Source organism: Sitophilus oryzae, unplaced genomic scaffold (assembly GCF_002938485.1).
Source record: "Sitophilus oryzae breed Bouriz unplaced genomic scaffold, Soryzae_2.0 scaffold_1368_pilon_pilon, whole genome shotgun sequence".
Lineage (NCBI taxonomy): Eukaryota > Metazoa > Arthropoda > Insecta > Coleoptera > Curculionidae > Sitophilus > Sitophilus oryzae.
The window spans coordinates 207,880-228,217 of NW_022146024.1; the positions used below are offsets into that span (position 1 = coordinate 207,880).

The 20,338-nt window shown below is 33.3% G+C and overlaps 1 protein-coding gene across 1 annotated transcript in view; it reads right to left on the bottom strand.

Moving 5' to 3' along the window:
- The window catches only part of LOC115875291 (peripheral plasma membrane protein CASK-like), a 454,286-nt gene that overhangs the window by 11,313 nt on the left and 422,635 nt on the right, over positions 1-20,338 (bottom strand). Inside the window, exons 12-13 of the mRNA XM_030890711.1 lie at positions 6,441-6,632; positions 5,954-6,118 (exon numbers count right to left, since the gene is read on the bottom strand). Of these exons, the coding sequence (XP_030746571.1) occupies positions 5,954-6,118; positions 6,441-6,632 (357 nt within the window). The remainder of the gene's footprint in view (positions 1-5,953; positions 6,119-6,440; positions 6,633-20,338) is intronic.

A 20,338-nucleotide genomic window follows, 5' to 3' on the forward strand; every position in this document is an offset into this window, starting at 1 on the left:
GCATGACGCAAGCTCGACACGGCGGCGCACAAAGGAGCAGTTACCAATGATGCGCCGCTCTCTTGGCCGGCGGCTGACGCGGCGATTGGGCTGTCGATGGAATTGTTGAAATATTATAGAAAAAATAGCGAAAAACAAAATACGTATTTAAAATTGTTGAGTGAAACATGTATTTCTTAGATTGAAAGTAGTCGTAAAGTGGCGGTAAGAGACAATAATTATCAACATTTATTCATTCAGAAAGGTATTCAAAGTAATGTGTGCTTTTCAAGGTGTTTTGTAAATTAGTGATTCAAATTGTGATGAGGTCTATATGAAAATAATGTGTTAAAATGGGGACTGTTATTTTAGTAGTTATTATAATAACTACAGCATGTACAAGTAAAGCAGTACAGTGAAGTGTATTTTAGTTAAGTGTATATCGAAAAAGGGAACTGTCAGTTACATCGATCTGTCATAAGTATCTTTTTTAATGTTGGGTAAGTTTTAATTTAACTTTTTTAACACATTATTAAACATTTAACTTTTTAATTTATTTTATGTAATAATATCACAATCTTAAAATGTAATGCATCTCTGCAAACTCCTCAGGTGTGATTTTATGACTTACTTTAACATATACTTTCTTTGTCCCTATGGCAACACAGTGCGTCGAATTAATTGAAATCCGGGTTTGATCCGGGTAATTAGACGTAGTTGGCGATATCTGCCGGTGGTTCTCAAAATGTTGCGATTATTTTTTAAATTTTCAAAGTTAAATAACTCGGTTATTTTCAATTTAATTTAAAATGGTAAAGAGAAAATATGTTTATTTTGACCAGATCTACTCACCTAAAATATCTGCACTCATTTCTGGGACACCCTGTATATCAGGGTGACCTAGGTAGTTAGGATTAAACTATTTTCTGACCTTTTTAAAATGGTTGGCTTGGTTGCTCGCGCCCAAAATATAAATCAGTTACTTGCTTATAAGTTTATTAGACTCAATATAACATCCTAACATATTATATTTCTCAAAAATTCTAAATTTACCTATTTTTTTTTTATTATTTGTAACACACACACTTCAATCTGTTGAAGTGAAATGTCACGCATCCATCAAAGGCATGTCCCGATCACCATGACAACCGTTTACTTTGTTACTCGGCGGACTACTACTAACTGATATTTTAAGAAAAATTGTTGAGGTTACAAGTGAAAATAAATATAGAGTGTTATATATTTTCGAGAAGCCCATCCCAAGCTGAATCAGGAAATTTAAAATATACAGGGGGTTCTATTTAAAAAACAGAAGTATAGTTAATATCTAAAAAGTATTTTTTCGAAAGTCTGACTACGCCACTGCATTCTACATAGAAAAGTGCCTTTAGAATGTATAATCCATTTTCCGTGGTTGCTGAAAAAAACAAACTATAGCACATCTTCAAAAGTACAAATTTGTGAACCTCTGTAGCTTCGAAACCGACCAAGATAGCCACGATCCGTTTGCGGTATTGTGATTTTTTCAAAAATGAACCCGCGACTGCAGTATCAAAATTCTGAATATTTTACGGTTTCCTAGATACCCTATACCAACAACCAAAATGGTCCACCCTGTACATATGTGTATTACGATTATTGATTAAAATTGGAGGAAGAATTGAAATATGCATTAATATACAGGGGGCTGTATTAAAAAAAAATGGTTATGCCCTGTATACCTAATTTACTACAAGTAATAGAACATTTATAAAACCTAGAACTTTTTATATTTAACTTTTTGCGGTATCTTGTATATTTTACCTAATAATCTCGCTAATAATCGACCGTTTCCCTAAATATCAGCGACCCTGTATTTTTTTTTACCTTTATACTCTGAAAGGTTGGTAGAAACCTCAAAAAAATTCTCTCCAAGTAATGATTTTTTATTTTAATTTTAAAATGTTAATGGTTTTATATTTTTTCCTTATTATTAGAAAGAAAAAATCATATCTCGGTATCTACTATTTGGAAAAATATCTTGTCTCATCTTTGTAGGAAAGTGGAATTTTCTACAAAAAAGGTCTCTTACAATTTTTTTTGTAAACCTCACCGTTCGAACGCTATTAAAGGTTGAAAAATTTGGGATTATTTAGAAACAAATTTTTTTTCTTATGAATTTAATAACTCGTTAACAAAAAATCACTATGATACGCGCAATTCACGGTTTTTTGTAGATTCACCTGCTCTACGAAAATGGTTTCTTATGATTAATCGATTAAATTAACCGTTAAAAAGATATTCCTGTCAAAAGCTTCAAAATGCACAATAATTTTAACAGTTTTTGATTATATAATTCGATGACGATCCAATTTATTTTATGAGTTCCGGGAAAAAATTGTAACAAATTTGCGTTTTCTATGAACTAGAAAGAAAAGTTTAAACTTTTTCCTAGTTTTTTTAGTCCTAAGCACAAACAACAAACAAAAAAAAAAAATATTGCAGTTTTTTCAATAACTTAGAGTCAATGATTCATTAAAATTTCGAGTAAAAACATTTTTGTGGACAAATTTAATATAAAAAAGTTTTTTTTTTTTATAAAAAACAAATTTTATCAACGGAGATACAAAGGAAAAAATAGTAAACTGAAAGGCGGAGCACTACCTATTAAAGTTAAGAACTCATACTTGGAGAGAATTATTTTGAGGTGTCTACCAACCTTTTTTTCAAAGTAACGTGAAAAAAGTCATTTTCTTGATCCACCCTAATGTAAACTGATCGAAAAAAGTTAAGGATGTTGTGTTTTCGCTAAGAAACAAATTCTTCAGGAAAAAATGTGTTATAGCTATTAATACCTATGTCGTTTGTGTTTAAAAAAATACTGTTTGTAAACATAAAAAATTGTACCCAAACAAATAAAAAGCATTATCATCAAAAATGTACATTAAATTTTTGTTTAGAATAGAATATGTTTGCGTGTTGCTAAGCGGCAGTATGCGATATTGTGGTTATTCTGTCATCGATAATATGAATAGACGCCATTTAACAGTAGATGAAGCAAATCAAGCCATTGGGTTGCTTCTTGGCGGTGCGCGACAGATCGATGTGGCTGACCGATTGAAAGTCATCTAAAGTGTAATTTCTAGACTTAAAACCCGATTTAATGAGACTGAATCTGTCATAGAAGGCATAGGGAAGGTAGACCAAGGTCGAAAATGCTAGGGAGGACCGAAGCTTAATGGGAGGAGCTAGGATGGATCCTACAAGAAACTACACGTTGCTCAGCCAGGACCTTTTGGCTGCCAGCAGGGTACGTATTGACCCTCGGACGGCCTTAAATCGATTAAAAAAGCCGGTTTACATTGATATAGGCCTATAAGACGGCCTTCGTGATTCTCCAATGATAGCGTCGGCATAAATTTCACCTGTCATTGTACCTTCACAGATATACAATTCCATTCGGCCTCCGCAGAAAATTCCACCCCAGACCATTACACCTCTAACTCCAAAGGGATGTCCTTCTTGAACATATCGGTCGTTAAGTCTTGTATTTCTTAATCTCCACACACGAACTGTACGTCTGTCAGTACAAAGAAAAAAACATCTTTCATCGTTGAACATCGCAGTATGCCATTCATCATTCCAGTTAGCTCTTTCATTACACCAGAGCAAACGTTGAGCTTTATGATCTCAACCTTACTCTCGCGGTCAAGGGAGGGCGCCTTATAGGCCTATAGCAATGTAAACCTGCTTTTTTTTAATCGATTTAACAACGTGCGAGGGGTAATACGTACTCTGCTGGCAGCCAAAAGGTCCTGGCTGAGCAACGTGTAGTTTCTTGCAGGATCCATCCTAGCACCTCTCAGTAAGGTTTGGTCCTCCCTAGCATTTGTCCGACCTTGGTCGACCCCCCCCTCCTATGCCTCTCCATTGCAGATCCAGTCTCATTAAATTGGTTTTTAAGCATAGAAATTACACTTTAGGTGACTTTAAATCGATCAGCCACATCGATCTGTCGGGCACCGCTAAGAACCAACCCAATAGCTTGATTTGCTTCCTCTATTGTTAAATGATGTCTGTTCATATTATCGATGACAGAATAACCACAATATCGCGCCGCTTAGCAACACGCAAACAAGTTCTATTCTAAACAAAAATTAAATGTACATTTTTGATGATAATGCTTTCTATTTGTTTGGGTACAATTTTTTATGTTTACAAACAGTATTTTTTTAAACACAAACGACATAGGTATTAATAGTTATAACACATTTTTTCTGAATTTTATTTTCCTAGCTAAAACACAATATCCTTAACTTTTTTCGATTAGTTTATATATTTTTTCTATACAGAATGTTTCAAAATAAATAAAACTTTAGGGGTGATTATTTAGTAAAAATATTTTGTTTTTTTATAAAAAGTCAACCATTAGGGATATATTAGCGGTACAAAGATAAATATAGACAGCCTGACTTTCTTTTACCTCTTATATTTTTTTTCATAAACTTTCAGGATTTGAAATTAAAAAATAAAATGTAATTCATTACTTTTCGGGAAGGTAAATATTTCTCAAAAAAAATCCAGTGGGCTGTATAATAAAGTGATATTAAAAACGCTCGCATATTGAACGCTTTTAATATCGCTTTTATACATTCTGAGTTAGTTTAAACACAATACATTTTTATGATTGAATTATACATAAAAATTGGATTTGAAATATTTTTAATGATTTTACATAGAAGTTCCGTTGAATAATATATCGTCGCTGTAAAGTCAAAACCTCGTATCTCCAAATTTTGAAATTTCGAGTGTGTAAAATATTTCAGTAAATATGTCCGCGTTCTATGTAACACCTCGTATCAAGATTATTTGAGGACTGAAGCGTATAGGAAAGAGCGTTGTCAAGTTCTTACATTTGTACCAGCTCTGTTAAAATTTTGCTGATATTTATTTATTCTTTCACCTCTTAATTAAATCTATTACCTTTTTCAAAAGATACAAATTTTTAAAATAAAACTTTCGTAATGATATAAATTGTACAATAAAAAGTATGGAACTGATACGGAACGGAAGCTTACGTATAGCGTCAATACAATAAAAAATACGGAACGGATATGGAATGGATATGGAATGGATATGGAATGGATATGGATATGGATATGGATATGGAATGGATATGGATATGGAATGGATATGGAATGGATATGGATATGGAATGGATATGGATATGGAATGGATATGGATATGGAATGGATATGGATATGGATATGGATATGGATATGGATATGGATATGGATATGGAATGGATATGGAATGGATATGGAATGGATATGGAATGGATATGGAATGGATATGGAATGGATATGGAATGGATATGGAATGGATATGGAATGGATTTGGAATGGATATGGAATTGATATGTAATGGATATGTAATGGATATGTAATGGATATGGAATGGTTATGGAATGGATTTGGAATGGATATGGAATAGATATGGAATGAATATGGAATGGATATGAAATGGATATGGAATGGATATGGAATGGATATAGAATGGATATGGAATGGATATGGAATGGAAACGGAAGGTATAGTGAGAATCAACTTTTATTCGGATGCGTAGTGAATAACGTCTAACCTTAGGTGTTGCCATTTAACGCGGACATATTTACTGAAACATTTTACACTAGTAAATCTCAAAAGTTGGAGATACGAGGTTTTGACTTTCCAGCGACGATAATACAAAAGATGGGTTAGTTTAAAACATGTTTGTTAATAAATTATTTTTAAAATATGTTTTTCTAAGAAAATTTAACATTGGTATTAGTGGCGTGCCTATAGTGTAGGCCCTTCCTCTAGAAAGTGCGATCTTGTGAGCAACGGCAACGACTTTCAATGGCAATTAATTTGTTCTGAAACACCGCGTATACGGATATTTGATGTTTTTGAAAAAAAATTGTTCTACTTTTGTATTCAAAATAAGAGATACATACAAGGATCCGTTGCAATGCATTGACAGACTGATTGGCTACAGGTATGCCGTTGATTTCTCGAATTTCATCACCAACATGCAGGGTAGCCTGGCGATGTATCATGCCACCATGCATGATCCTCGCCACTATACATTTTGCATCTTCGTCCATCTTCAGCGTTATACCCTAAAAAAAAAAGAAAAAATATAAAGCATTTTAGAAAGTAGTGTCTATACAAAAAAATACATTTTATGTTTTACATAAACCAAAAGAATATAAAATTTAATAAGGAAGATCGTAAATGGTGATTTTAGTATTTGATTAAATAATGAAGATTTTTTCGCCATGTTAGCAAGAGAGTCTTACAGTCTTATGTCTAGGAGTGAAATACTATAATGGCGATCTTGATAACTTATTCTGACTTTCATTCTATTTTATTAGAAAATAATTGATTGACGGGGAGCGAACCAACTTACGTCATACTCTGTAAACTCCTGCTAGTACTTACCATAGGTTCGTCGGTATTCTTCTGGAACTGCACCAATCTCACCCTGGTGACGTTCTCCATTTCCAGGTCGCCATTGGGGCCGTCCAGTTCCTCCCCACCATTGAGGTAGGGTAGGAGTGGGGGAGGGGTAACTCGTACGGCGTCTTCTCCATAGACTTCGTGCGCTACAACGTCGTGGGCTTGCAGAAGAGCCTGCAAAAGAACAAATACTGCTTTTAGTATGCATGAATACGCACAGGTTTAATAGGGAGAGTTCTTACAATACGTTAAAGAAGCACGACACTTCTGTAGATATTTACGATATACCCAACCCCGAGAAATCCAGTTTTACAGTATACAGGGTGGTGCACCTCATTCGACTCGGTTGATTATACGAAAACAGAAAGATGTAGAAACAAAATTTTTATGAGTATATGTAGAGAGGAAATGTGCATAATTTAAAATTATTTTCAAATGTACAGGGTGTGTCAGAACTAAGATCCATACCAAAGTTATATTTTTTCTTATGGAATTCCCGGTATTTTATTTCGTTTTTGGGGATTCTTGGGCAAAAAATAAGGCATTTATTACAAGAGTTTAATATTTTTAAATGCCTTCGTTTTTTAGATATTTAGATATATTTAAATATGCATGCTATAATAAAACAGTTTGTCAATACCCTGTACATCATTTTAGAGTTAATTCTTAGACTGACTTTGAAGCCAGAGAAATAAACTTAATTAAAAAAATTAATTGCTTCCTTATGTATACAGGGGTATCAAAAATACAACACTATGTATTTTTTAAAATAAGTCGATGCAGATTTGAATGCTCTCTCAAACTATATTAGAGTTTCCTATACCTATCTAGCTCAGATTTTGAATAAAAAGCGATTTTTTAAGAAAATGGCAATCAACATGTCTGGTGTGGTAGGATATTTAAATATCTTTAAATATCTCGAAAACCAAAGCTTTTGGACATATTAAACGCTTATAATATATGCCTTTTTTTATGTCATAGAATCCAAAAATTAAATAAAATACCAGGTGTTCCATAACTTTGCTGTGGATCTTAGTTCTGACATACCCTGTGTATTTCAAAATAATTTTAAATTATGCACATTGTCTTCCAATAAAACCCATAAAATATTATGTTTCTAGATCTTTCCGTTTTTGTATAATTAAACGAGGCGAATGAGGCGCGAGACCCTTTATATTAAAAAAAAACGACAATATGTATTCACCGATATCCGAATATGGTAGGTAAACCTTTAAAATCACAAAAACTGTTAGGTACTAAAAAACACAAAAAACACGCAACATAATTGCATCAAATTTCGTTTGAATTTTCTCTTTATTCTCATAAACTAAATCATGTTATAGAGAACTGGCAAACTGCTAACATTTAACTGTCAATCAAATTAATGAATCGATCAATAGGTGGCTTTGATAATTTTCAAATGGATATTAATCTCCAGTTCAACTTCATCATGTATTTTACTATTTGACATTAAAACATAAAATACATGGTGCAAATAAAGAAGGAAAGAAAAAGGAAGATAATTGCTTTAAAAAAAATAAAAGAGAGTTCCGTATAAAATGTTCCGATTTGACGTTTAATTATAAAGTTATGTGCTAGCATATAAGTTTATATAAGGAAATTACAGTATAATTCTCAATTTGCACAAACATTTTCATCAGACAAAGTGCGTTAATGTATTTTAATTAAAAAAGCTGACAGACGCCTACTATTTTTTTAACCAATTAAAGTCTGGTGTATAAATATGGCTTAAGCCCACGGCCACATAGAAGCATTTTTTTTTGCGTGTTTGCGTATAAAGCGCTTTTGCGATTTTATCGTTTGAAGCTTTTATTTCGATTTGTGTCCATTAAAAACAGGTCTCCAGTTTCTATCAAGCTGTCGATTAGTAAGGAAAAGCTCTTGGAATTCCCGGCCCGTTCAACAATCAATCCTTTGAGAAAGATATAGGCGAGATCGGCGCGGTTAGCGTTGAAAAGACGAAGATGAAAGATATGCTCGAATCGAACGTTGAACGGGGTGCATATTAGACGACAAACGCAATCTACTGCTAGTGCCAGTGGCGTGTGTAAAAATAATTATTATTATTTGCCATTTATTTTAGGAATTTTAGTTTATTTGTGTATAGATTTTTTATGTTAGACTAGTAAATATTACTAATTGGTAACGCAATTTTAGGACATGATTTATCAAACTTTTTGAAGTGAAATTTTTTTGACGCCTGCTTGGGGTAAAATTTCAAAGCCGTGACATACGAGCTAGCGAGATGGCCCTCCCAAGTAACAAAATTCCGACTTCCGACTAGTTTTGACTACGCGCAACGTTGAAATTGGTACTTTTCCCTGCCCTATGCATACCCAAACCTCAAATTACGTAGCCAAAACGTCGCTACGACGTTGCACTTAAACAGTTGTATATTTTGACTCTTAACAAAGTTGGTAAACGTTGTAGGGCACAACGTTGTTAGAAGTGGGGTTTTATATCGTTTTCATTACGTCACCAGAAGGCACGTTTATTGTACTGCAGAATAACAAACGTAGTACAATGTTGTGCAACGTACTTTTAAATTACGAGTGTAAGTACATACTAACTACAACGTAATACGTTTCATTAAACGACCCAAAGCAACTTCAAAATTATAATAACCAATTACTACGTTGGATTACGGCGACGAGCGCGACGATATCGATTTTTGTTGTGGAAGCGGAACTATCTACACCTAACCTCAAAAAATTCTGTACTGTACTGTCACAGAGCAATTGGTTAGGTATTTTTTCTGTGGTACTTACTGTGTAAAGCAAAAAGCAGATGTATAGGAAAAAAGTATATAAATACTGTACAACTTTTTATAGGAAAGGAAAAAGTATTTAGAAGAAAGTAAGCGAGCAAGTCAGTGTCCGAAAAATGAAGTGGAAATAACGAGTTTAGGTTCGTCATCCACATCCTCGCAATGTGCTACAAGTGGTAGCTTATCATCAATGGATACTATAGAAATAAATAACAGTGCACCTGAAGCCCATACAACAGAGGAATACTGTGAGAATAATGATCCTCCAGAAGAGCAGTCAACTGAAATTCATCCTGACGTCCTTTCGACCAAAAAATAAAAACATTCAAGTCAGTGGAGTGTGCAAAATAATATATCCCATTCAGCTGTAAACTAGCTTTTAAAAGGATTATCATCTTGTGCAACAATACTTCCTGTACGGCTTTTTTAACAATAAATAAATAGAAATACTGATCTAATGTCAGCGATCTTATTAACGAGTATGTGACCACCACCACCAAAAGATGACCCAGCTTTCTTCTTTATGTCGGTAGGGTTCAGAGGTCCTATTTCGTCAAAGCAGGTGTCAATTTCTGAACCAAAGGTTGGCATAGGTGACCCAAAGGTCGGTTACCGCACCTTATGCACTATATTGGTATTTTAAAGGTTGCCTTAGGCAACTCCGCCATTTTAATACGATTTATCTTTTCGGGCGTTGCACAGTGATCAGAATCTGCGTTCTAGCCCTCCAAAAGTCACTTATGCGCATACGACCGATGTAGTTAAAACTTGTCTGGACATGTTCCAGAGAACATAAATCTTTCAGTATCGATCGAATGTTTCACATGAAAAAATCCCAAGCGGTAGAGTATTGCACCAAAACGACAAGAAAAAACTTGTGTAATAGTTTCACCACTTTAGTGTTAGTTTATCTGTTATTTACCTATTTAATACAGAGACACAGTTTTACCTATTTAATACAGAGACACAGTTATAAGTTTTGATGTAAGTGTGATATGGAGATATTACCTGAAGGTAAGTCTATTATTCTGCCAGGCGTTTTCCGATTTACATTCAGTTATTCTTTTTTAATAAATTTTCAAATGCAGCGCTGTTTATATGATACAAAAAAATTAATTTTAATTTTGATGAAGCTGCTATTTTTTCGCAATGTTTTGCAACAACTTTTTTTGATGTTTTTATTTAGCTTACTTAGTCCCTTACCTGAATTTGCAACAATCATATCCATACTGATCCATCCCTAATTTATATGATTTTTTTAGTACCAGCCGGCGGCTAACCTTAAGAAAAAGTACCAACAGTGGCTAAACGGTTATGTTGCATTTGAAGACGTCTTACAAAAGCAAGAGGCCGTCTCACAAAAGTGTCACAATACGCCCTCATCTTCGTATGGAAGACCAAAAGTTGCATTTGCTGAGTCGTCTGAATCTACCAAAGACGAAGGATTCAAGAGTTGCTTGAGATTGACAAAGATGAGCTTTTAGCTATGCTACAATAAGCCTCTCTTCGCCGTCATCAGGGCTTACGAACTGCAGCTGATTTAGTGAAAACTGTTTCTGAATTCCCAGAAGAAGCAAAGAATTTGAAGAAACTTTCAAAAACGCAGAAAACCCCTACTAAGTTCACGGCAGACGAAGCATTAGCTAATAAAAATAAAATTAACGAGATCCCAATATGCAGCAGGTATCAGCAGAGAGATAGCAAAGAGCACAACGCCGACATATATCCCAACTATAACGAAGTACTGTTGGCGAAAGAACGCTGCTACCCCTGTAAAGACATGACCATCACTGAAATTTCTCAGCCGAAGTGATGTTACAGTCGCTTCTTGACCACACGTGAATCGTTTATTGTTAGTGCAACAAGATGTGTTAGTACAAGTTTACGAAAATTCTAGAGGTAGTACCTCAAAAATAAAAGCTTTGTATAAATGGGGTTGCGACGGAGCAGCTGGGCAGCAGAATTATAAACAGAGATTCACTACAGAAGGAAGTAGTGAAGGATATGATGACTCATTTTTGTTTGTCATTTCATGTGTTCCCCTTCGCCTCCTTGGTGAAAACGATGTAATATTATGGCAAAATCAACGCCCGTCATCTACATCCTTTTGCAGGCCTATCAAGCTCTTATTTAAAAAAGAAACTGAAGAACTTGTGCGTTCCGAAGTCGCAAAAATAAGGCAGCAGATAACCCGGTTGCAATCGACGTTAGTTTGTATTAATGATTTGAACTTTGAAGTGACTCATTCTTTGAATCTTACCATGATCGATGGAAAGATTGGAAATATTCTCACAGAAACACCATCGTCTAAGTGCTTAATTTGTAAAGTTAACCCGAAAGCAATGAATGATCTAAGTAGTCATTCTAAAAGAGCTAGAGATCAGGAAGCTCTTTCGTTTGGGATATCCAGCTTACATGCTCTAATCAAGTGTTTTGAGTGCATACTACATATCAGCTATCGTCTAGACAACCAATGACGGGAATACGGCGAGAAGATTCTTTGCAAATCCCGCATTAGCCGCAGCAATAACGGGTGTGGACCAGACATTAATATATCGTTTATCCATTATTTTGCGAACTCTCACTTGTGGATTGGAGATCAATAGCCAGAAATTTGGGCAATATGCTTATGACACAGCACAACTCTATGTCTCTGTATATGACTGGTATTTTATGCCCAACACTCCATAAAAATATTAATTCATGGAGAAGAAATTATCAAACACTCCATAGTCCCAATAGGACAGATGTCTGAGGAGGCCCAAGAGGCAAACACAAGGAGCTCAAGCGCTTTCTGACGAGACCATACTAAGGAAAATTTCTAGAAAGAAGACAATGGGAAGATATGATGCATATGGCACTCATAACATCTGACCCCGTAATCACTAGCATGATACGCAGACCATCCAAACAAAGTGGACCATTACCTTCAGAAGTAATAGAGCTTCTAACAAGTTCCTATAATGCAAGCGAGTTGGATTTGCAAGCATGATAGAGATGAAGAAGATGTTTCTGTATCGAGAATTATTTGTGAGGAAATTGTTAGTTTTAGAACATTAATTATCAAGATATTTGAGCCAACTTTTCCTTATTTCGTTGACCATTTTTTTGTTGGCCTATTTATTTTGACTGTCCCAGCAAAAAAATGGCCAGCGAAATTAGAATTCTTGGCCCACCTGGGATGAGAAGCACTATACTTGTAGTAACTAGTAATAATGTGTTTTTTGTATATAATTTTAGTTAAATTATCCATTTAATCACCTAATTTAAAGTTTTTTTTATATATTTATTAAATTTATAGTTTGTTATTAACTAATATACATAAAATTAAAGTATTGCTTTTTCTCTAATTTAAAAACGCCGACAAATACTTTTGGAGGGTCAGATCGATCATTCTGACCACTGTGCGTTGTGGACGAATCGAATAAAATATCAGAAACCACAAAATACTGCGAATTTCGTTAAAAAACTGTATCTGTTAGGGTTGTAAGCTAATTTTCCTGATAGATTTCGCATATTTGTCTCAAAATTAAAAAAAAGTGAGGTTAACCAAGTAAACTATAATTTTAAAATTAAAACTAGGAAATAAAAAAAGGGTTTTGCCATATTTCGAAGTATCATGGTCACTTTCAACAGTAAACTAATCTTCGTTGACGAATTTCAATTGCCGACATCTCAAAACTTTGCAGGTTTGTCGAAGTTGAATTCACCTAGTTATTTCTTAATGGAGCATAATATATTCCATTTCTAATTCATACGTCATTCAGTTTGGTTTCCCCATGGTTGAATATAGTAATATTTGACGATGAATATTTTTAACTCTAACCCCAAAATATCGCGAATCGGCATGAAAAACAACTTTTAGCACACGACGTACTACGTCGCCTCAAAAAAACGTCGCCAAGGTTGGCGACGTTGTAACGACCCTAAAAACATCCACCATTTTGGTGCAAATATGGGTCGCTTAGACGTCGCTTCGGCGTTGTCGGGCAACGTTGGGTTGCTCCTGGCGACGTTGTGATTAAGATAATTTAGTAGTAACAAAAAGTGATAACGGCTTAGAAATACGTAGTGACGCGACGTGTATTTGTGAGCAGTCCACGTATTTATCAAAAATATTGATATTTAAATACAATTTTTTTTAAAAATTAATTTTTTAGAATGAAACAAATGAATGAATGAAAACCTTTTGTTACACGTAAAAAACTATATGTTTCACGTAAAAAACGGGGTCTCATCTTAAAACAAACTGATTTGTTTTCATTTGCGTCTTTTGCGAGATACGCCGAACGCTACACGCTTTTTGTCGGGACACTCGTATATAATCCTGTTATTTTGTTTTAGTCGCAAAAGGCGCTTCACGCAAATAACGCAAAAAATCGCTTTCTGTGTGGCCGTGGGCTAAAGTGTTCATGTGAACTGTGATGAACGCTGAATTTGGCAATTTTACTGAGGTATATATTTCTTGTAGTATAAGATTAAAATCATAGTTTAAGCCTCAAAAATAGCTGGCTGAATTTTAATCATCAAATACCTGATTTTTGAACTAATTTCAACCACAAAAAGTCATTAAATAACCTATTAAAATTTATTCAAATCAAGCTTAAACTAAACCAACGGTTTGTTTACATGTTGCTTCTATAAAATGGGTCACAACAAATCAATGTATATTGGTTACGTGCCAATGGCAAAGAATGTATAGAGACAAAAACTTTCCAAATTGAACTGCTATACGCTGGAAATCTTTACTGCGAGACAATCCTATTAAGGAATTATAGTCAGTTCAAAAATTAACTGGATTTTCTAGGAAATTCGTATTCTAGATGTATGGATGGTGTTCTCAATCAAGATGAAACTTGTTCGGACACAAACCCAAATCGATTTAAGCCCTTGTCGACAAAGTACTTTCGAAAACTGGCGAGTTATTAATCGTAAAGCTGACCCGAATCTTAAAATATGGCTTGTAAAGTGGGTGGCAGGGATGGGAAGAGGTAATTCTAAACTCAAATTAAGGGATGGGCAAATGTTACAAGTCAAGATTTATATTATCCATGTTACATTATACTAACTACGTAATAAATTTAGCAAAAAAGTTCTTATTGTTATGTCAAACTAGTTGAACCAGCTAGCGTCGTACTGCCAAAATAAGTGCAAGTATTTTTTGTCAATCTTGTGGTACGGATGATTGATTAACCAAATGATCTGAAATTAGTTGTCATTTTTACTCTACTTTACTCTCTAGATTTGAATATACAGTAAAGACTCGATAATCCGGATCAATTAAAGCACAGGATCAATTAAAGCACAGGATTATCGCGATTTGCATTTTTATACACATATATTTAAAAAAACGAATAAAATAAAACATTTTTCTTAGCAAAACCTTAAACAAATATAATTTAAGTAAGAATAAGTATATTCTATAACAAAACTCGTTGTGAATAGGAACATACATCCTATAGATACCAAAGTATAAAATACATACTACATTATTTAAAATAATCAGAGATTTTACTTTGTTTTTTAAGTGCATTAACTGAAGAATGCTTAACTATAGCTTCCCCTTGTATATTTTTTAAGACAAGAATATCGTTAATACTAAGATCATTTTCTTCAGCCTACTGCAATCCCAGTGTAAAATATTTTATTGCATCAACATGATTGATTTTTTTGACTGGGTATAGATTTCTTCATCGCTGGTCTCGTCGGCGTCGTCTATAACTTCATGTTCGAGATCACAAAAAGTTTGTTGAATAAATCAAAAAATCAGTCAATAAATCTAAAAAAATTGATATGATAATCAAAAGGCTCTTTTCAAAATATGTATGTAGTTAATCTTACCTCCTTATTTTATTTTCACTTTTCTTAAAGTCGGATATAGTAGAAGTTCCAACGCCATACTTTTGGGCAAGTAATTCACCAGTAACAACATTTTTTAGTTGATCTAATATTTCACCTTTTTGTTTTATCGTCAAAGTGATATGTTTACGTTTTCCCATTCTGAACTAGGTACCTACGTTAAAACATGTCCGGCCGTCAAATTTTTACAATATAAATGAATTACCGCTTCGAGAAAACGCGTTAAAACAAGTTAGAACCACAAATTCAGATTACCGAATCATACGAAATCCGGATTACAAGGTACATAATGCAAGTGCGCTGCCGATCCGGCTAGCAAGGAATCCGAATTAGCGCTCTTCGGATTATCGAGTCTTTACTGTACTATTTTCCGTTGAATTTCTATTCCATAATGTCTACTATGCCACTAACTTGCAGAAGGCATCATTATTCGTATAAGCTATAAACGTGTGTGAAGTACCTGGTGGGCAAAACCGTTATTTTTAAATAACAGTTGAAATGTTACTGTTATTTATATATAACAGCTTAAAATAATAGGTTTTTGCTATTTTTTTACTTTAATGTTAAACATCTAAAAGAGCATACACATTACCTATCGAAATTGTAAAAAAAATCATAAAAATATTCATCATACATTCAATAATATAATTATTAAAATATAAAATTTATAAACAGATCAAACTCTGTTTTAATTTTTAGAATATTTTTATTATATTATTAATAATTAAGAAAATAATTATTAAAAAAAATCAACATTATTAATATTAAAAAAAAGCTTAGACTGTCTAAGCTAATTATTAAATTGTTATTTTTTATATAATTATTAATTTTTTCTAAGCTCAATTTATTTAAATAGTTGAAAGAACTTAATATTAATAATCACCAAAATTCTAATTCACTAAATATCTAATCACTATTCACAATTTCTTGATATCGTTATTGCTGATAGGCAAGTAAAACTTTCTTTTTAAAACGTAGCAAAATTATAACTTTAAAATGGAAATAAATATATAAAAATAAGTCTGCAGAAAGCAAAATAGTGAAATAAACTTGATCAAAACGATTCTAATAATAGAAGCTCAAAAACAAAGCTGTTGATTTCTATCTCAACTATATCGGTGGTCGCTACAGTTTATTTTATATACGTTATTTTCTGAACCTGTTTCGAGCTTAACGCTACCATACACCGCGATCGACCGACACAAGCGAAAAAGTCATTACTTCCCGATATCGCCTATCTCGACAGCCGCTCGTTATGCTCGCAACAGGTTTAAAAACAACGTACCTAAAATAACTACTTATTTTCTATACGTTATTCACCAACCCGTTGCGATCCCAACATCGACCATCGACCGATGCAGCAGCGTTACTTCCCCTACTCTGCTGATCTCGACCGCCTCGAAGTTATGCTCGCAACTGGTTAAAAAATAACGTAGTATATGAAATAACTGCTTATATTTTATATACGTTATTTTTAAGATGTTGAGAGCACAACATCGACTGCAGCAACGATGCCATCGATTGCATCATCCGATGCAGCAACGTTCACTGTAGAGCATTCCCCACTCTGCTGTATCTCGATCGCCGTCCGTTATCGATGGTTGTCGAAATAACTGAGATTTTTCATACTACTTAGTTATTTTTTTGGAACTGCTTCGAGCCGAATAAAATTTCGTGGCAATGCAGAGCGCCGACTTCGTATCACGAGCGGTCGATCTCTACGTGTCGTTATTTTATATCTGTTATTTTTAGATGTAGCAACGGTTGCCTTATGTTATTTCTAAATAAGTGAGCTATCAATTGCCAATAAAGTTATAAATGGTGTAACTGATTCGACGAAGTTATTGTTATACCTCGAATGACTTTTTAGCAAAGATAAAATATCTTTTGAATTTCCTTAATTTTAAAATTTACACGTCTCGGTCAGATGTTTACAATGATAATTCTTAGAGGTTCTCTTATTTTGATATTTCCTGTTTTGGTTAATGTTAGGTGAAGACAGTTCTTACATTATGGAAAACATGGCTAATTTTCTCAGAGAACTGTCCCTTAAGAAAAAAATATTCTGATTAGAGAACGCATCTTAACAGGTATTTTACATCGCACAATAGATTTCGCAAGATTTTCTTTTATTTAAGTAAAGACAATCTTCGGATTGACACGGGGTTTTAACAGGACACTCTCCTCAATGAATACCTCAGTAGATTGAATCTAAAAAACAACGACAATTGCAGCCTCTGTGCGGAAAATGGGGAAACACCAGACTACCTCATCACTGAGTGCGCCTAGACGACAACAATTCCTGCCAGAAACTTTGGTACGACTGATATCAAAGATGAAAAAATACCCTCTGTAAAACCGTCTCAGAGACTGGCTTTTATCAAAGCCCTGACACTGTATGATAAGTTATAACTTATAACTCAAGAAAGATACAGTAGATCTATGAGGTCGCGGTGATTACCCCCCCTCCTATACAATTTATAATCTACTTCGGTCATTACCGTACTAAATTACGTAACAAGCTATTTAATTAACTCTTGCTTCAAATCTATGTAAAAATCAACTCTCAAAAGTCACGACCTATCGTTTCATTACCGTAGTATAATATATGTAATACACTATTAGATGTCCCTCTACTCAGCCCTAGAAAAGTAGATCAGGATCGGTTAGGTCAAACACAACGGTAATCTCGTTAAAAATGGGCTAGATTCCAACGAACCCGGTCCTGCTACGACCTCATAATTCATTTGGGAGAAGCCATCGGTTAAAGCCGGTCCTGATTATGAATAGCGCGATGTTTTAAGCTTTTAGAGGTATTACGCTAGTTGTTGATAATGAAAATGTTATCCATGTAATAGATATATTCTTCGATCTATCTATTGTGATTCTCTTCTGATTCTTAAGAGTCCAGTTCACTAGTCCGAAAAAGTAGTAAAATAAGCGTTCGGCATTTAACGTTTTATGTAAAACTGGCAATGACTGACAAACACATGAAGAAGGAAATTAAAGATAAAGGATTATACTATATCCGTATTGTAGCACATTTTCAGGCAACTTCTTTATTTTTAAGATTTTGATGGTCAAACATCAACAAAATATTCCTTATGTTTGGACTAAATTTTCTAGAAAATAAAGATATAATTTAAAATTCCGTTACAACACGGAAATAGATTGAAGTTTTGTGATTACAGTGATATATAATTTATATGGTTTTGTAACAAATTGCTCGCTATTTTATGGTAAATGCTGAAGCTCTGCAAACCTTAATCAAGCCTTAATCAAAGCACGTGTGTTTGGAATTTTGGGTGTGGCTTAACACGACAGGATCGGGCTAAGTTTTAGGCAGATTTCTGAAATATAATATATATTTCCTTCGGCCACACACCCGCATAATTACTATAAATAATTATTACAATGAAATATTTGTAGTATTTTTTTCTTAATATTGAAGTATTTTTAATAAATTATTTGTAATGAAATATTTGTAGAATTAGAACTAAATATTTGTATTATAGTAATAAATTATTAGAATAGTAACTAATAATTAATGATTAGAAGTCATTAATGTCACATAAATTTACAAGAGAACAGTTGCATCGACATCCCCTACTACAATATGTTTCTGTCCCAGCCACAGAAGGTATTTTTTATATTCCTTTTCGGTAAATGGATTCACTTCTAGGTGGAAGTAACGCTTGCCGTGCTTCTTCAGTTTTTTTCAATATTTCCTCCATTTTAATGGAAACGTACTCGAACGTGTGCCGAATTCGTGCGAAAAACATTTTTGGTTAGGTTAGGGTTAGGTTAACTGAAGAATGTAACTTACGAATCAGAAGGGGATTTACGAAAGAGTATCCAAAATAAAATATATCTATTTTCATGTCATATTATTACTTAAAATCTCTAATATATTTCATGGTTGTTACCTATAAAAGGTAGAGAGAATTATGTCATCTTAATTCCCATTAATAATGTCCCAAAGGAGCTATGACTCTATTTATGGTTAGGGTAATGAAGACGATATAAGCTTATATTAATTATTATTCAGTAAGGACAGTATTACACTATAAAATCTCTTTGTCAAAGATTTTATTTAAAAGTTATTATATGAAGAATTTGACAGTGTAATATGTGTGATTTTATAAAATATTGTATATTAACACTGTCAAATTTTTCTTAAAATATCTTGTAAAAAAGATCATTGCCAAATAAATTTATTTGATAGTGTAATAGTGGCCTAAGAAATAAAAAAAATAATAATTTATCTACAAAGTCCGACAATAGTGTGTCGGGCATCTGTACTGAATCAAATCTACTACTAAATAAAAAACTTGGGAATTTTGTTGGGAATTTGGGAACTTCAGGCACATATTATAAATTCTACACGGTTGTTCAAAAAAGTGTGAGTGGATTGGGATGATTTTTGTAAATGAAACACCCTGTAAATTATTGCATTTTTGGGTTCCTTTCAGATCACTTTACATAATCCTAAGATAGGAGTAAATATATTTCGATAGTTTCAGATCTATTAATAAATATATACGAAAAATTTTTCAGCCTACCTAAAAAAAAATAAAAATAAATGAACTGTCCTGAAATCAAAAATATATATTTACTTTAGATGGTCTGTACTTACTTTGCAATAAATATCGTGATCTTAACTTATACAGGGTGTTCAAAATCCTACGCCAAACTTTGTAAAATATAAAATAAATTTTCTTTGTTTTTTTTTAAATGAAACACCCTGTATATTTTTTTTAATAGATCGAGAATTAAAAATAAACATTTTCTGCATTTAGAGTATTTCAACATTTTTAACGGTTTCGCAAATATTTGCGGTTTTATATTTCATATGGCATTTCCCACAGTAAACTTTTATTAAAACCACTCAATAATTTTTCTCTCGTATTTTACCGTTGAAAGAGCAATATGAAATAATACCGCAAGTATATACAGGGTGTTCCATTTAAAATAAAACAAGAAAAATTATTTCATATTTTATAAAGTTTTGTGTAGAATTTTGAAAACCCTGTACGATATAAAATTACGATATTTATACCAAGGTTTTCATTTCACAGTTCTTGTACTTTTAATATTTTTTTTAAAAGATTCTGAATTTTTTTTATTTATTTATTAATATCTCTGAAACTATCAAAACATATCTAAAAATATCTTAGTATATTAGTAGGACTATGTAAAGTGATCAGATAAAAAGCCAAAAACGCAATAATAT